Source organism: Martes martes, assembly GCF_963455335.1.
Source record: "Martes martes genome assembly, chromosome: 13".
NCBI classification, from domain to species: Eukaryota; Metazoa; Chordata; class Mammalia; order Carnivora; family Mustelidae; genus Martes; species Martes martes.
In genome coordinates, this window is record NC_137901.1 from 83,168,164 (window position 1) to 83,184,860 (window position 16,697).

Here is a 16,697-nt window from a genome sequence, read left to right on the forward strand (position 1 = left end):
CAGTTTCCCCATCTGTTCAGTGGGACTGTTTGCAGCCCCTGTTCATGGGGTTCTTGGGGGATTAACTGAGACCTCACCTGTGAAGGGTGAGCTCTGGGTCTGGCACTAGTGGGTGTGGACAATGGGGAGAGGGTGCCACAAAGTGGGGGACAAGGGGGAAAGCTGGCAGAATGGCCTCATGGGTAAGAGCACAGACTCTTGAGCAGGACTTCCTGGGCTCAAATCCCATCTCTGCCACTTCCTGGGTATGTGATCTGGGCAAGTCACTTAATCTCTGTGCCGCAGTTTTGCCATCTGTAAAATGGGAATGATGACAGAACCTTCCTCATAAGTTGCTGTGAAGATTAAGCGGAATGAAATCATCGTGGAAAGCCTATAATACTCAGGAAATGCCACGGCCACAGTCTCTTGGCCATTTCCCCAATATGAAGTCCGTGAAGGCAGGGCCCAGTTCTAGCTCATGCTAGGATCCCCAGCTTTTAGGAAGTGCCTGGTACAGAGTAGGCATATAATGGACATTTCTGGAATGACTACTGGGGATTGCCAAGGCTGCAAACTGGCAGACACCATGCTTTTAAAATCTGAACTTGAACATCTCTGTTTGAGGCGGCTCATGCCAGTTTACCAAAGCTAATCCCACAGCCGAACATCTCACACACTTTGTTCGTATCTGTCACCCACCCAGCCCGAGAGCAGGTGGGTTTTCTGTACCCAGTCTTGATGGGTGGTGATGGTGTAGCTTTCCCCCATGGCTGGAGCTGAAGGAGGGGACTGAATGAATGGGCAGAAAGCAAAACCATTACATCTGGATGCAAATCAGCTCCACCCCTACCAGCTGTGTGACCTCAGGCTTTACTTTGCTGATACTCAGTTTCCCCATTTGTACAATGGGGCTAATAATGGTCCCTACCTCCAAGGTTTCCAGGAGGATGACCAGAGCCAATGAATGTGCTGAGCTCACTGTGCTCCTGGGGCATGTAAGCGCTCGCTACAGGCACTGATACAGAACAGGTGCTCAGCAAAACCTGCTGAAGACGTGCCCTGGGCGTGTTGATCCAGGAGTTGTGCTAAGTGTTAGCCTCATTTATCATCCAAACCAGGACATATTGTGAGCAAAAACGGGAGCTTTTCATTATTCCAGCGAGGTCACAGGGATTGGCTAAGGACTGTCCCAGGCAAACAGGAATGTGTGACCGCCTCACACTTGATACTCTGTCATCCTTATGGGAGAGGCACATTATTGTCCCAGATTTACAAATGGCACACTGGGGCTCAGAGAGGTTGAGTAACTTTCCCCAAATCACACAGCTGGGAGCAATGGAGCTAGTGTTTGAACCCAGGAAGTCTGCTTCCTAAGCCTTGCTTCTGCTTCCACATGGGCCAGGCTTGCAGCAGGGGGGTGAGGGGGGGGGGCCTCCAGTCAGTACTTTCCGGAATGGGCGCTGGCATCATCCAGCTCTCCTTGGGGTCCGGAGTTGAGCTGGATCACTCCCCCTGGAGCCCGCAGCATGGAGATGTCCCAGTACCGGCAACAATGGGTGCCCCTCCCCCGCCCCTGCCTCTGGCTGCTGCTCCAGCCCGACAGTCATAGGAGCACAAGGAGCCACTGGGTAGGCCTGTTAGCCACCAAGTCAGGCTGGCATCACTGCCAGGAAGCCCCTCTGCTTCAGTCCCTCCAGAGGCTGCAGACGTGGCCTGGCCAATTTCAGCTCTGCCCTTGACTGGCGGCTGCCTCCACTCCTGGGAGGCAGCTACAGCCCAGTGAAACCCCCCGGCCCACCCCCCGAAGGAAGTCCTCCAAAGGAAACATTCATGGCTAATTCCTGTTCCTTTCTCATCGCTGTCACTGTCACACATAGACAGGCCCGGTCACCCATGCCATCCCCAAATCCCCGAGACATGCCTGAGCATTCTGAGCGGTCCCCAGCTTGGCCTCTCACTTACTTTGGCTTTTATGATGGTGCAGTGCAGGGAGCTATTGTCCTGGTCGTAGAGAAGGCTGAACTCCAGGGCACCCAGGGTGGCTGAAAGGGGCAGAGGCAGGAACCCAGAGAATATTCGTTCAGTCACTCAGCAAACATTCCCTGAGCACTTACTATGTGCCCAGTCTGGTGTAGGCACTGAGCCTACAGAGGGGAAGACTCAGTCCTTGCTCTGGACACCCCATCCTGGTAGACCCTCCTTTCCTTCAGAGCCCTCAGCACACCTGTGATCACTTACTCTCACTTAATCGTGTGTGCAACTGCCTAGTTACTGACTTCCTGTCCTGCTAGACCGAGAGCCCCCTGATGGCAAGGGCTGTGACTGTCTCATTCACTGCTGTGTCCTCACTGGGTACAGTACAGAGCACACAGTCGGTGCTCACATAGCCACTACAGGAAGAAATGAGTCTGAGCATTTGCTGTTGCCTCTGCCTGGAATATTCTCCCATTTTCCATTAAGGAGAGGTGACAGGCTGGGTCAAAGCCAGGCCACTGATAATGACTGTGGGTCACTTCTTCCATCTGTGTCCTGTCTACCCACCTGAGTAGGAGCTCTTGCAATGCTCCCAGCCCCACAACACATATTAGATCCAGACACTCATCCATCCATGTCTCCCTCCAGCTCACAAAGGCCATCGCAGCTCTCCCTTGCTGCTCTGACACACCCAGGATGAGTGTCACTGGGGTGTGTGTGTGCATGTGTGTCCCTAGGACTCTGGGTCTGAGTGGGCCAGGCCCAGAACAGACACTTTACAAGTCATTGAAGGGACGGATGCAGGAGGAAATGTCCAGGAATTTTTAAATTATGGTTAAGATATTACTTCTAAAAGATACACGTTAAAGAGTTTTAGAGGCTATCAAAGTACATACATATAGCTAGAAAGAAAGACGTGAAATGCTGGGCCATATGATACTTCCGTCTGACTCGTTGAGGAACCACCAAACTGAACATCGCAAATATAGTCAAACCGTATTCTTTAAAATGATTTAGACGGTAACTTTATCACAATAAAAATACACATAGCATCTATTCTTTAGAAAGCTGATGTTGTTTTGTGAACTTAGTAACATAAACCTGTATCTTTATAACTTGGTTGGTATGTTTATTAGGCTTGGCATACAGGGGCCTGTTCCTCTGTCCCCAGGGGCGACACCCCGAAGTGACTCTCCCCAGACTCATCCCGTAAGTACCACCTACTTGCTTCATCCGAATCGTAGCTGTTGGCTTCTTCCTCCTCCTCCTCCGGGGGTGGGGGCTGGCGGGCAGGGGCCACGGCAGGCTGGGGGACAGCAGCAGAGGCTTGGGAATAGGGGCCCGGTGGGGGGCCCGCTCGGTCGTCCCTGGCTCCAGCTGCTGAGTAGCCCCCAACTCCCCCCGTTCTCTCCTCCCGGGGCGGGGCAGTTGCCCCGGCATAGCCAGAGTCACCGGGAGCCACCTCTGCAGGGGAGATGGGGAGAGGGCAGGAAAGAGTCAGCTGAGTCTCTGTGCCGTGACATCAGCAAATGCTGCAGCATTACCGTTAGTGATAAGCACCTACTGTATACCATGTGCTTGGCAAGGTACCAGAACCACCCAGCCCAGCCATGGAGGATCGCCACATCCAGCTGACGGGGGGACGGGGGTACTGCATCATGTTATTCACTGGGCCTCTGAATATTGCCTTTGTGAAAACCACCTAGGGAAGCTTGTAAAAATGCAGGTTCTCAGGCCCCACCCAGACTCAGTAGGCAGTGCCACGGGCCTTGGAGTCTGGGTCTTAGAACACGTCCCAGGAGCTGATTCAGATGCAGGCAAGACAGACCTCATGGGGGTACTGATTAGTGGTGTAGGCTCTGCAGCCAGACGGCTTGGGTTTGAATTTCTGCTGTGTGACCTGGGGCAAGTTACTTAATGTCTCTGAGCCTCAGTTTCCTCACATGTAAAATGGGAATTATAATACCTGGAGGTGCTCAAAACTAGTAGCTATTCTTTTTAAAAAATTACTACATGGATGGCACTTAAAACAGTACCTGGTGAGCTAGAAAGCACTGAGTAAGCCATAGCTCTAGTAACTGATGATGAGTCATACACCTCATACGAAGAACCACCGTCACTCAGCATGATCTTAATCCACTCCAGGCCATGGGCTAAGGTTTTATACGTCTTGGTTTGTTTAATCCTCCCATCGACTCTGTGAGGTTATTCACATTTTAGAGATAAGGAAAGAGAGGCTCAGGGAAGTTAAGTGACTTGACAGCTGGAGAGGAAAGGAGCCTGGATTTGAATCCAGACAGTCTGTGTTCTTAACCACTGCATGTGCTGTCCTTTTCTAGCTATGTCATCTTAGTGAGGACCATCTAGAGTTTTGGAATTAGGGAGACCACTTAGAGCTCCTCCGATGGGTCTCTGGGTGCAGAAGGGGTGAAGATCTGGCAGCCCCTGCTCTCTCACAGGAAGAGGGGTGCCCACTGGGCAGGTGGGAGGAAGAAAGAACACTTGCCTGGTCTCTGATCTGGAAATCGTCCTGCGGGTCCAGGGCCGAGTTTGCTGCCTCCTGGAGGCCCTGAATGGGGAAAGAGAGAGGGACGGAGCAGACAAGGTGGCATCATTTGGGTGTTCTTCCCTATCCCCCTTCATTTAAGGACTGTGGACACAGGCCCGGAGGCAGCAGGTGATGGCCACAGGCACCCAGGGATGCAGGAATGGTCCCATTGGGGGACTCTGAGGTCAGAAAGACCTGGGTTCAAGCCCCAGTGCTTCATTCCTGGGCCTCCTCTGAAATGGGGATGGTTGCACCTGCTCTGAGTCTCACCGGCTGTTACAAAGTTGATAAATGAATGGAATTGGAATTGTTGTGAGGTGATACACAGGTTTATGCCTTGACTCCACCATCCATCACTATGGGATCATTCCTGGTCCAGTGGATTCTTTACAACTACATTTCCCATAGCATGGGATGCAAGGGAGAGCCACAGGGAGGGGGCTTGGAGTAACGTTCAAACACACAGCAAGAAAGTCATTTCGGTTCCCACTGCCTGTCAATACCGACTCCATCATGGAAACGTCTCGTTTAGGTGCTACGTCATCTCTAACCCCTCTCTAACTTTTGTGAATTTCCCTTTCGAGCAGAAAACAGGCCACCGGCTCAGAACCTTCAGCAGGCCGGCATACGGACAGTCTCACTGCACGGCTTTATTTTCATTGCATTAATTTTTATAATTACCCCCTGCGATGGGCTGAACTGAATTCGCCAAAGGATGCTGAAGTTCTAACCCTCAGTCCCTCTGAATGTAGCCTTATTTGGAAAGAGGGTCTCTGCAGACAATCAAGTTGAGATGAGGTCATCAGGGTGGGCCCTAACACCAGACAACTATGTCCTTACAAAAAAGGAGAGATTTGGACACAGAGATGTATGTAGAAGGAAGACGGTGTGAAGGCACAGGGAGAAGGCCACCAATCGGCCAAGGAAGTTGTGGACCACCGGGAGCTAGGAGAGAGGTGTGGAGCGGATTCTCCCTAAAGTCTCCAGGAGGAGCCACTTCTGCCAGCACCTTGATTTTGGACTTCTGGCCTTCAGAACTGTGAGACTACGAATATCCGTACTTTTAGGCCACTCTGTGCATGATACTTTGTTAGGATAGCCCTAGCAAATTGCTCTGTGTCTTTAGGACATGGGATACTGGGTTCTCATTTATGGCATTATTACAGGTTCCTTTTAAAATAACACAATGTTAACTGCACCAGTCAGGCATTATTGCTACTGTTTTATGCAATCCATATTCATATGGATTTTTCCATATTACTCATCTCTTTGGTCACCATGTCCTCCTGACTCTCACACTGCTGTTCTGGGAGCATCAGTCGCCAGCACTTCCTTGAGAGAGAGTCTGCGATAGCAAGTTCTCTCCATTGCGTTTTTCAAGTGAATCGATTTCAAGAAAGATGTGAGGTCAGAGGGCAGGTGGCAGGTGCATGAGGTAAGGACTGTGAAAGGGAGTGACAGTGCCTGAAGAAGCCTGTCAACGTGGGTCCGTTGGTCCCCTCTCGCTTGTGCCCATCTTCCCCACCTGGAGGATTACTCATGGTCAGGATCTTTGCAGAGCTGAGCGTTTGGTGGTGGCTGTGGCTTTGCAGAAAGCCGGGCGGGCTCTGCAAGCAAGGACGGGAGACACCGGGGTCCCAGCTGAGTGACAGTCTGGGTGGGCAGGCGGCAGGTACCTGGCTGCGCGGGCTGGGGCGGCGCGGGGCTCTGCATGGTGGCGGGGGCGGGTCTGGAGGCCTGCACGGAGTTGGCCCGTCGCAAACCTGCAGGGGAAAAGAAAGAACATGTCTTGTTCTGTGTGTGCGCGCGCACGGACCCGCACATGTACACACAGAGTGGAAGCAGGAGGAAGCCTGGAACTGGTCTGTTTGGCACGAGGCAATGCCTTCTGGGTTTGAACTGAGTGCAGACCTCCCCCTCCCCTCCGTGCCTTCTCTCTGTGCAACACTCAGACCCCTTGTGCAATCACAGCAGTGACACGGGGGGCAAAAAGCAAAGGTTTCATGGGGCGCCTGGGTGGCTCAGTGGGTTAAAGCCTCTGCCTTCGGCTCGGGTCGTGATCCCAGGGTCCTGGGATCGAGCCCCGCACGGGGCTCTCTGCTCAGCAGGGAGCCTGCTTCCTCCTCTCTCTCTGCCTGCTTCTCTGCCTACTTGTGATCTCTGTCAAATAAATAAATAAATAAAATCTTTAAAAAAAAAAAAAAAACAAAGGTTTCATGATGCTGTCTCCACCTGTGTGACCTTCTGCAAGTGTCCTGTCCTCTCTGGGCCTCTGTCTCCTGATCTGTGAAAGAGGGATAATAGTACCTCCCTCCTAGGGTTGCATAGAGATGCTAGAGTACAGTACAAGCAAAGGGCTCAGAACAGCACCTGGCATGGAGTAAACTCTAAATATTATTATTGTTTTTTTTAAAGATTTTATTTATTTGACACAGAGAAAGAGAGAGAGAGAGAGATCACAAGTAGGCAGAGAGGCAGGCAGAGAGAGAGAGAGAAGCAGACTCCCTGCTGAGCAGACAGCCTGATGCGGGGCTCGATCCCAGGACCCTGAGATCATGACCTGAGCCGAAGGCTTAACCCACTGAGCCACCCACATGCCCTAAATATTATTATTGTTGACTCTGGTCTCCATTTTCACACAGCTCTGCGTCCAGCTTCTCATATAAACTGTGTGACTTGGGTTGGTCACTCACCGTCTCTGAACCTCAAATGTCTCATGGAGGCAACAGCTCTGTCTATAGGATAATAATGACTTAACATTTATTTAATGCCTATTGTATTCCATGTTTCAGGGACTTTACACTTTAAGAACCTATTTAATCTCTATACCTCATGAAGTGGGTGCTTTATTATCTCTATTTTACAAATGGGGAAGCTGGACACAGAGGGCTAAGGAGCTCACTAATGTCTTCTTACTGGTTAGTGGCAGAGCCAGGGTTTGAATTCAAGCATTTGGTCTCCAGATTCTGCCTGAGACCATCAGATGCTACTGTCTCCTGCACAGCTACTGGGGGATCAAAGGGGATAATGTACACAGCAGTTCCTGTGTACATGCATCCAGAAGGTATGACATTTCTGGAAGAAAGTCCTGTCCTCGTGCATTTCACTGGTCTGGATCCCACCTTTCCTGAATTCAGCTCTTTGTCACTGGAGAGATGCTTGAATGATAATGACAGAAGGTGCTTTGCCACCTCGGGCTGGGGTCCTGCAGTAGCACCGTGGTCTGTTCTTTTGGGTCCTTGTTCGTTCATTCATTCATTCATTCATTCACTCACTCACTTACTCGCTCATTCAATGTCTACCAAGAGCCAATCCCTAGAGAAGATGGACAAAACCCATCTTAATTCCTCTAAGAGCGCATGGTCCAGAGGAAGGAGACAGACACCGAGATAATGAGCTTATAAAACAGCCGTAATAGCCCACATCCACTGAGTGCTTCAGATGTGCCAGGCCATGAACGTCACTTCCTGGAACCCTCAGAACTCAAAGTCATGTGTGGTCCCCATTTGGAAGTAGAGAAAATGGCACTTCAAGTGTGCCCGAGGTCACTTAGCTTGGAAGGGGCTAGGACCTCCAACCACGTTCGTCTGACTCCAAAAATAATTTGGGGCAGGTTATGTTATACCTGCCCCAGGAGGTAGAAAGTGAATAATCGTGCACCCTGGGGTCCCACAGCACGCCGGGCTGTGTTCCGAGAACTTTACAAGGACCACTGTGAGGTTTCCGTTCACTTAACCCTTTACAGCAACCCCAGAAGATAAGACTGATTACTGCCATTCTTTTCATTTTACAATAATTGAAAGCTTGTTGTCTTGATCTGTAAAATGGGAACATGCAGCTGGCAGGTGGTGGAGCTGAGATCTGACCCCACACAGTCTCTGTTCTGGTGTTTGTGCCCTTGACACTGAACTGAAATGGCCATAGAGGTAAATAAGGAACATTGCAGGGGATGGAGGTACGAGGCAACCTTTGGCTGGGGGGATGGGAACAGCTTCCTGGTGCAGGTGGCATTTGGACTTGGAGTTTGGGCATACCAACATAAAAGGGCTATTGGTGCCCAGACAAACCTTGGTAGCCTAAAGAAAAGTCGGGATGATTTTGGTTTATTCCAAGGTACTACCATGTCCCAGATATGCGGAGAAGGGGGCACTGGGAGGTGTCAGGATTACTGAATGGGACATGCAGAGCTGACTGGATTCTTGCGGAGGATCTGGGACCTGAGTTGCAAGTCATACTCAGAACTCCTGATGGAATTCCCTCTGGGGCTTAGTCTGGCTCATCACCGAGGGCTGCCAGCATGACTGAGCCTTTTACCATGCGGCAAGAGCATCTGGGCCCCAGGAGATCGGGAAGGGTTGCAACCCTCCCTTCTGAAGACTGTACAAAGAGGTTAGGTAGCTCTAGGTGGCTGGAGCAACAGGCCCCTCTGAGTAACCTCAGTGCCCCCAGCTAGGACTTGAGTCACGGTACTGTGGGATGCATGAATGATATAAAAATACAAGATGCTGGCCCTTTGCTCAATATCCTTCTGTGGCTCCCTAGCTCCTTCAAGAAAACATCCAAACTCGTATATCTAACTTTTCAGGCTCTTGAGCAATGGTTTTCAAACTTTCAAACTGGAAGAGTTTGCTTAAGAAGTGCAGAGTCTGGTTCCGGACCCTGGAAGTTCTGATTTAGTAGGTCTGGAGTGGGGCAGAGGAACGAGGGCTTTTAACGCACACCTAAGGTACACGGATCCCCTGATTCCCCTGTCTTCTACTGCTCTCAGGGAAAGAGATTCTGGCTTTACTATGTTTTAGATGGTGACAAGCACTAATTAGCACTGAGTGTCAATCCTCTGGGAACTCAGAGGTGGGAGCAAGGAACTCAGCTCAAGATGGGGCAGGTGGATGCTAGAAGCTTTCTAGATGGCGGTAGCATTTACACTGACTCTTGAGGGACAGGGGTTCAAATCTGACTCAGGAGTGTTGTGTGACTCTCTTTTCCCTCAAGAGGCAAAATAATACGGAGGCTAAAAGCACAGGCTTCATATACAAAAGTTAACTAAAAATGGATCAAAGAGGGGGGCGCCTGGGTGGCTCAGTTGGTGAAGCATCTGACTCTTGGTTTCGGCTCAGGTCATGATCTCAGGGTTGTGAAACTGAGATTCTCTCTCTCCCTCTGCCTCTCCCCACTGCACGCTCTTTCTCTCTCAAATAAATAAATAAATAAATCTTTGGAGTAACTGAATATGACACCCAAAGCACAGAAAATGAAAGAAAAATGGGACTCATCAAAATTAAAAACTTTGGTGCATCAAAGGACACTATCAACGGGGTGCTAGGGCAACCCACAGAATAGGAGAAAATATTGACAAATCATAGATCTGCAAAGGGATTAATATCCACAATATATAAAGAACTCCTGTAACTCAACAATAATAAAACAAACATTCCAATTAAAAAATGGGCGAAGTACTTGAACAGACATTTCTCCAAAGGAAATATACAAACGGCCAATGAGCACATGAAAAGATGCTCAACATCACTAATCATCAAGGAAATGGAAATAAAAAATATGAGATACCCGTTCACATGCATTAGGATGGGTACACACATACACACACTACACAAATGTGGGTGAAAATGTGCAGAAACTGGAACCCTTGTGTATTTCTGGTGAGATGTAAACTGGTGAAGCTGCTATAGAACTCAGAATGGATGGTTCCTAAGAAAATTGAGCATACAATTACCATATGGTCCAGCTATCTCACTTCTAGGCATAGACCACCCCCCCGCCCCAAATTAAGAGCAGGGACTCAAATGGATATTTGCACACCAATGTTCATTATTCACAACAGCCAAAATGTGGAAACAACCCAAAGATCGATCTACAGATGAATGGATAAACAAAGTGTCTATCCATGCACGGAGATCTTATTTAGCCTTAAAAAGGAATCCTGGGTTGTGATACATACCACAACATGAATGAACCCTGGACATAGGATGCTCAGTGAAAGGAGCCAGTCACACAAGGCCACACACTGTGTAATTCCATTTATATGAGATGCCAAGAATAAGCAAATCCATAGTGGTTAGTGGTCACCAGGGGCTGGGGGGAAATGGAATGCAGAATTATAGTTTAATGGGTAAAAGATTCAGTTGGGGATGAAATGGCTCTGCAGCTGGTTAGTGGTGATGGTTGCATGGCAGTGTGAACGCAATTAATGCTACTATTAAAAGTAATTAAAATGGTAAATTTAATATTAAGTATATTTTACCACCATTTAAAAAGATGCTTTCTAAAAAAAGCACTGTTAATAAAAACTTCACCTCCAGAAGAGAAAAACAAGCACAAGCTTTGATGCTGGACAGACATGGGTTTAATTTCCATTGGAACCAATGATCGGCTGTGTGACCTCGGGCCAGTGGCATCACTTCTCTGAGCTCAGTGTCTCCACTGGTAAAATGGGAATAATAGAAGTCTTCATAACGGGGTTTGGGGTTGTGACAAGGATTAAAGGAGATGTTCTACGTGAAGAGCTTGGGCCAGCATCTGGCCCATAGTAAGTAGACAACAAATATTCCGTGATGTCGCAGAGCTGAGAAATCCTTCTTTCTCTATAAATCTGAATCACAGTTTCACTAGGGGGTGTGCACAGTGGATTAAGCACAGGGTACCTGCCTAGCTCTCTTGCCAAGAAGAAGAAGAGGGACTATGGGCCTAAGCTGCAGACCCACTATTGAGGAAGAGAAGCTAGAGGTCAATATGGGACCTGAATATTCAGCCCATCCAAGTTTGGACCCAGTCTCATGTCCTTGCTTAAACAGGAAATGAAGTGGCTCTGAGGGTTCCCACAGGAGGCAGGGAGCTTTGATTTCTCTCATCCAGCAGACATTTTTCCCAAAGTCCATGAATCAAGGACTCCCACCAGTGGGCACTCTTGGCAAATAAATCCCCCGTGAGTGCAGCCAGAGGTACTGGGCACCAGTGAGTGGAGAGCAGCTATGAGCGACATCCTGGCCATGCCAACCGACCCCATCCTTGTGGACAGCAGAGGCCATTGGCCAAGAGAACAAAGAACTTGACTGGGTCTGCGAGAAGGAAGCGTCTCAACTCTGCTCAGAGACACGTTGCATTTTCCTCAGGGCTTTCAGGGAGGAGGGCAAATCCCCCTACCTTTTCCTGACAGTTGGCATTAGAGCAGGAAACGGATAATACCAAACATATCTGTTTAGAGGCAGAATTGTTTCTCGGTTGTCTTTCCAGCATCTAGAACGGAATGTGGCACATAGCAGATGCTCAATAAATACAGAATACATGGACTAAAACACTGTCACCCCCATTCCTTTGGATTCTCCTCATCCAGGAAGCCTGTCTGGATTTGCTCATGTCTCCTACCTGCTGGGCTCCGGCTGGAGTCGCCAGCAGCCGCACCATGGCCATGGTCCCAGCTCTCTGAGTCCCGGCTGGTTGAGCTCATGCGTGCCTCAGAGGCTCTGCGCACAGGAGGCCCATAGCTTCCTCGCCCGGGAGCGGAGGCTGGTTCAGGACCTGGAGGGGAAATCACGTGTTAATTGGAGAAAGGGCAACAGAGGGATGGAATAGAAGGATAGAAGGGCTCCTGTCCCAAAATATAAGACAGAGTCAGCAGGACCCACCTGTTTTCTGACCTGGGCCCCTCCTGTCTTCAGTGTCACCTGGAGAGAGAGAGAGAGAGAGATGATGGGGGAACCCTTGTTTTACAGTTTCGGGTGAGCCCTCGTTTAAGGAGTCCACAAAGGGACCCAGTGCCACTCTCAGGAACTTTTATAAAATGAGCTGGAAGTCCCCTCTTCCAACTTCCCCTGGGTGGTAGCTCCCGTTTACTATTTCACATGATTTCCTTTGCATGCATGAGCACGTGTGAGCATGCACAAGTTTTAAAAAGAACTGGGATCATTAGCAAATGATCATACAAACTGTTCTAGAGTGTTCTCTGTTCGCTTGAGTTTCCCCAGGACTCAACCAGGCATGCTCCAACCTCAGATTCTTTTGCACGTGACATTCCCAAATGTTCCATAAGCCCTCTCTACCAGCTCCTCAGACAGCCCTTCTGTGACCTTTCCATCCAACACGGAGCCTCCTGCCACACCTGTCCTCTTCACCTGCTTCATCTGTCCTCTAGACCCCATCACTATCTGGTATTACATGGTATTTGCCCATGCTGTTTGTCGAGTATGTTTTCCCCAGGACAATTTTAGCTGCTTGAGGGCAAGGATCTTGTCTGTTCCACTTAACACTGTAGTCCTGGGGCACAAAACAGAGTCTGGAACTCACTGGGTGTTCAGTAAGGGTTTGTTAAAAGAATATCAAAAGCTATCATGGGCATCATTCCAAATCTATAATACACATTTCCATCATTCAATTTTAAAAGAGGCCTAATATAGCATGGTGTGGTTGTACCATCATCCATTAAACAATCCCATTAATGAACATTTAGGGTTTTCCAGGGGTTTTGCTACCATAAATAATGACACAGTGAATATACTTACACAAATATCTGTTTATATTGGCCCTTTGATTGTTGCTAGATATATTCCCAGAGAGGGACTGCCTGATCATATGGGACATACACTTTGAATTTTAATAAATTCTGCCATAACACTTTCTGAAAGGCTGGAGATGATTTATAGTCTTACCAACAGTTTGTAAAGTACCCATGTCCCTGACCTTCACCAGCACTGGATGTTACCACCAATAATTTTTCATGTGTCACTGTGCAATGCTGGTGATGTTTTCTTTCTAGAGATATGAATGGTTTGGGAGTTATTTGCTTTGTCCACAGTTTTATCTGATAAGCTAATTCATACTATTGATGTGTGTGTTTGTGTCTTTAGTATTATATGATATTGGTTAATATTTACTAAGCACTACATTCTGCAAAGCACCTGCCATCTAGTACCTCATTTAATCTTCAAAGTAACCCAGTGAGTTATTAACCCCATTTCACTGACGAGGAGAGTCTCAGAGGGCCAGGTGACTCGCAGAGCTAGAACTGAGATTCAGGTCCTCCTGGTCTCAGATGTTCCAGATCTTGACCGTGAGGCTGTGCAGTCTTCTCAGTCTACAGAGGGGAAAGCTTAACCAGGAAGAAGGCTGTGCTGGAGGTAAGACTGGGGGCTCCTTGGGGGCGTGGTATATATTGAGAATTCGGTAATTCTCTGCAAGGAATAGACCTGGCTTGGGCCATGTCAGGAAGCATCTGGCAGATGTGTTTTGAGTGCCAGGCACTATACAGGACCCCTTGAGAAGTCATCTTATGGGAGACCCAGTCGGACATTTCAACTCGGAGACCTTCGACTACAACTTACCTTTCAGAAGCATTGCCGGCACTGAACTGCAAAACTGACATTCAGACCAGATTTTATCACTTAGTGTTCACTGAGGTCATTACAGGGGCCTCGTCTGGTCAAGCCTACTGGTCTCAGGCAATTAAAACACGTTCGTATTGGATTTGCTTTTTTTCTTCTTTTTTACCTTTTTGCCTCTCCCTTTTATCGTTCATTTTACTAATTAATAATATGACTTGGATAAGGATGATCATATCTATAGCCATGGTAATTTCCTTTTAGTAATTTCCCTTTTATTCATCTTTCACTTTTAATTAGTACAATTTCAGATGCTCCGCTGATGGTTGATAGGAGTCTCAGGGACAAGGAAGGCTTCCCAGCAAGTCCCACTCAGGCTCCAGTGTGTACCACGATGATGGGAGTCTCTCAGTTTCTAATTTTAATTTCCACCTCTGTGGCACCTCTATATACTCATCAGAGATGACAACAAAAGCTGTTGGCCGCCTGGCATTGCTGGAGAGTTCCCTGTTTTTATTTTAATTTCACCATTATACAAAGTGTTACCATATTGCACTCTACGATACGATAGTGTCGCTGTATTACACTTCACTATGCAGTATTACATTCATCTCAGATGTACAATATAGTGATTCAACACTTAGACACAACACCCTGTGCTCATCATGACAAGTGCCCTCCTTCATCCCCATCATTTCCTTCACCCATCCCCCCACCTCTCCCCTCTGGTAGCCATCAGTGTGTTCCCTACAGTTAAAAGGCTGTATCTTGGTTTCTCTCCCTCCCTTTGCTCACTTGTGGTTTCCTGAATTCCACATATGAATGAAATCATATGGTGTTTGTCTTTCTCCGACTGACTTAGCATTATACTCTCTAGCTCCGTCCGTGTTGTTGTAAATGGCATGATGTCATTCTTTTTTATGGCTGAGTAATATTCCATTGTGTATATCTCTATATTTATGGCTACCATGTCTTCTTTATTCATTCATCAATTGGTGGACACAGGCTGCTTCCCTATCTTGGCTACTGTAAACAATGCCGCTATAAACATTGGGGTGCGTGTACCCCTCTGAATTAGTGTTTTTGTATTCTTTGGGTAAATACCCAGTAGTACGACTGCTGGATTGTAGCGGAGCCCTATCTTTAACTTTCTGAGGAAGCCCCAACTGGTTTCCTGGGCTGCCTTCTCGATAAGGGTTCTTCCTCTGAGCTGCGCAGAGGACAAAGGGGTCCTAAACCCAAGCCCTGAGGCCGGCTGTCCACCAGCTAGGTGGAAACACAAGACATGACATCAGGACATCCTCCAGGTAGACCAGTTAGCCAAGATCTGTCCTTGGTCTTAAAAGGAGAAGTTGTTTTGTCTTACCTCGGCTTGGAGCCCGGGCTGCATGCTTGGGCTCAGGGGTGACCTGCTCCGGAGCAGCAGGCTCACTGACAGGTTGCTGGGGCTTGGTCTTCTTTATGGGCATAGGCTGTGGGAGGACCTGTTTGGGGAAGCCCTTGAAGAACCATGCTCCTGATCGCTTCCACACCTAAGGGAAGACAGGATGAAGACCGGATGAAGACACGGCAGCCAAGGACTAAGCGTCCTGCTTCTACAAGTGCCAGTTTTTAACATTGCTCCCTGCAGGGGTCGCCTGGGTGGCTCAGAGGGTTAAAGCCTCCGCCTTCGGCTCAGGTCATGATCTCAGGGTCCTGGTATGGAGCCCCGCGTTGGGCTCTCTGCTCAGCAGGGAGCCTGCTTCCCCCTCTCTCTCTGCCTGCCTCTCTGCCTACTTGTGGTCTCTCTCTCTGTCAAATAAATAAATAAAATCTTAAAAAAATATATACATTGTTCCCTGCCCAAAGTACAGAGCCTGTCACAATTCCTATCTGACTCACACACTATGCCCCAAACACTCAGTAGCAGGGTCTAAGTATACCCATTTTCTTGATGGAGAAAGCTGAATGTCAGAAAGGTGAGGAACTGCTATAAGGTTACCCCACAAGAGAGTGGAAGGACCATAAGCGGACTCCAAGCCTTCCACCTCTTAAATGCATACACTCCCTACTTCTAGGAAGAGAAAAGTCAACGGAAGGGGGAGAAAAGAAATTCACTCAAACATCACTCTTCTGCCAGCGTTCACTGCTGAGCGGGCTCCCCTGTACCAATCCCTTACCTGGTTCCCCAGCCCGCGGCTGCCACCCTGTTCCCCTGGCTACAGTGAGAAAGGGGGAGCTGGCCTAACACGGAAGGGTGCCCCCAAAGCCAGACGGGACTAATGCACTCACCTCTCTCTGCTCCAGGCAGATTTTGCATAACCACACGGGATGCGGGCGGTTATTGGAGGTCTCCACCCCGCACTTGGTGCAGACATTCTGGGGACAAAATACAGGCCAGGGCACGCTCAGACATGCCAGGCTCTGAGCTGCCAGTGATCGGGGGGGAAGGGCTGGGAAGGGTGGCAGTTGAGCCCCATTCTCTCTTGATGGATGTCAAGAGTTTGAACTCTCTCTTTCTCACCTCCCTCCCATAGCCAAGGCCAGTTAGGATTCAAGTTCCAGTCTGAGTCTTGCTTTCCAATAACAAGAACTAGAGTCACTCCCCAGCACTGGATGAGTAAATTCTCTTGAGTTCTCCAAGAGTCCCTGTGGGGTCCAAGTTTTCAGCGTCCACACAGGGGAGATCACGGACCTGATTTTCCCAGTGGAGAGGCCCATATATTTGTTTGTTTATTAATCTGGTTCTTCTTTCTTTCCCCATGAATTGGACCTAACCTGGCCTATGGTTGCAGGTTCAGCTCTCCAAGGAGAAGAAAGTTATCTGTATAAAAGCTATGACTGTGTGATGGTTTGAACGTTATATTTTGGCTGAGTTGCCTGGC

General features: G+C 48.6%; 1 protein-coding gene across 2 annotated transcripts in view; it reads right to left on the reverse strand.

Annotated features, from left to right (window-relative positions):
• Positions 1-16,697, reverse strand: part of RPH3A (rabphilin 3A) — a gene marked incomplete at both ends in the record, with an annotated part of 65,285 nt that overhangs the window by 20,584 nt on the left and 28,004 nt on the right. For both annotated transcript variants that reach the window (XM_080821971.1, XM_080821970.1), the window contains 8 exons: positions 1,945-2,024; positions 3,181-3,420; positions 4,463-4,525; positions 6,181-6,267; positions 11,885-12,037; positions 12,145-12,183; positions 15,200-15,365; positions 16,105-16,191. In XM_080821971.1, coding sequence (XP_080678097.1) covers positions 1,945-2,024; positions 3,181-3,420; positions 4,463-4,525; positions 6,181-6,267; positions 11,885-12,037; positions 12,145-12,183; positions 15,200-15,365; positions 16,105-16,191 — 915 coding nt within the window. The remainder of the gene's footprint in view (positions 1-1,944; positions 2,025-3,180; positions 3,421-4,462; positions 4,526-6,180; positions 6,268-11,884; positions 12,038-12,144; positions 12,184-15,199; positions 15,366-16,104; positions 16,192-16,697) is intronic.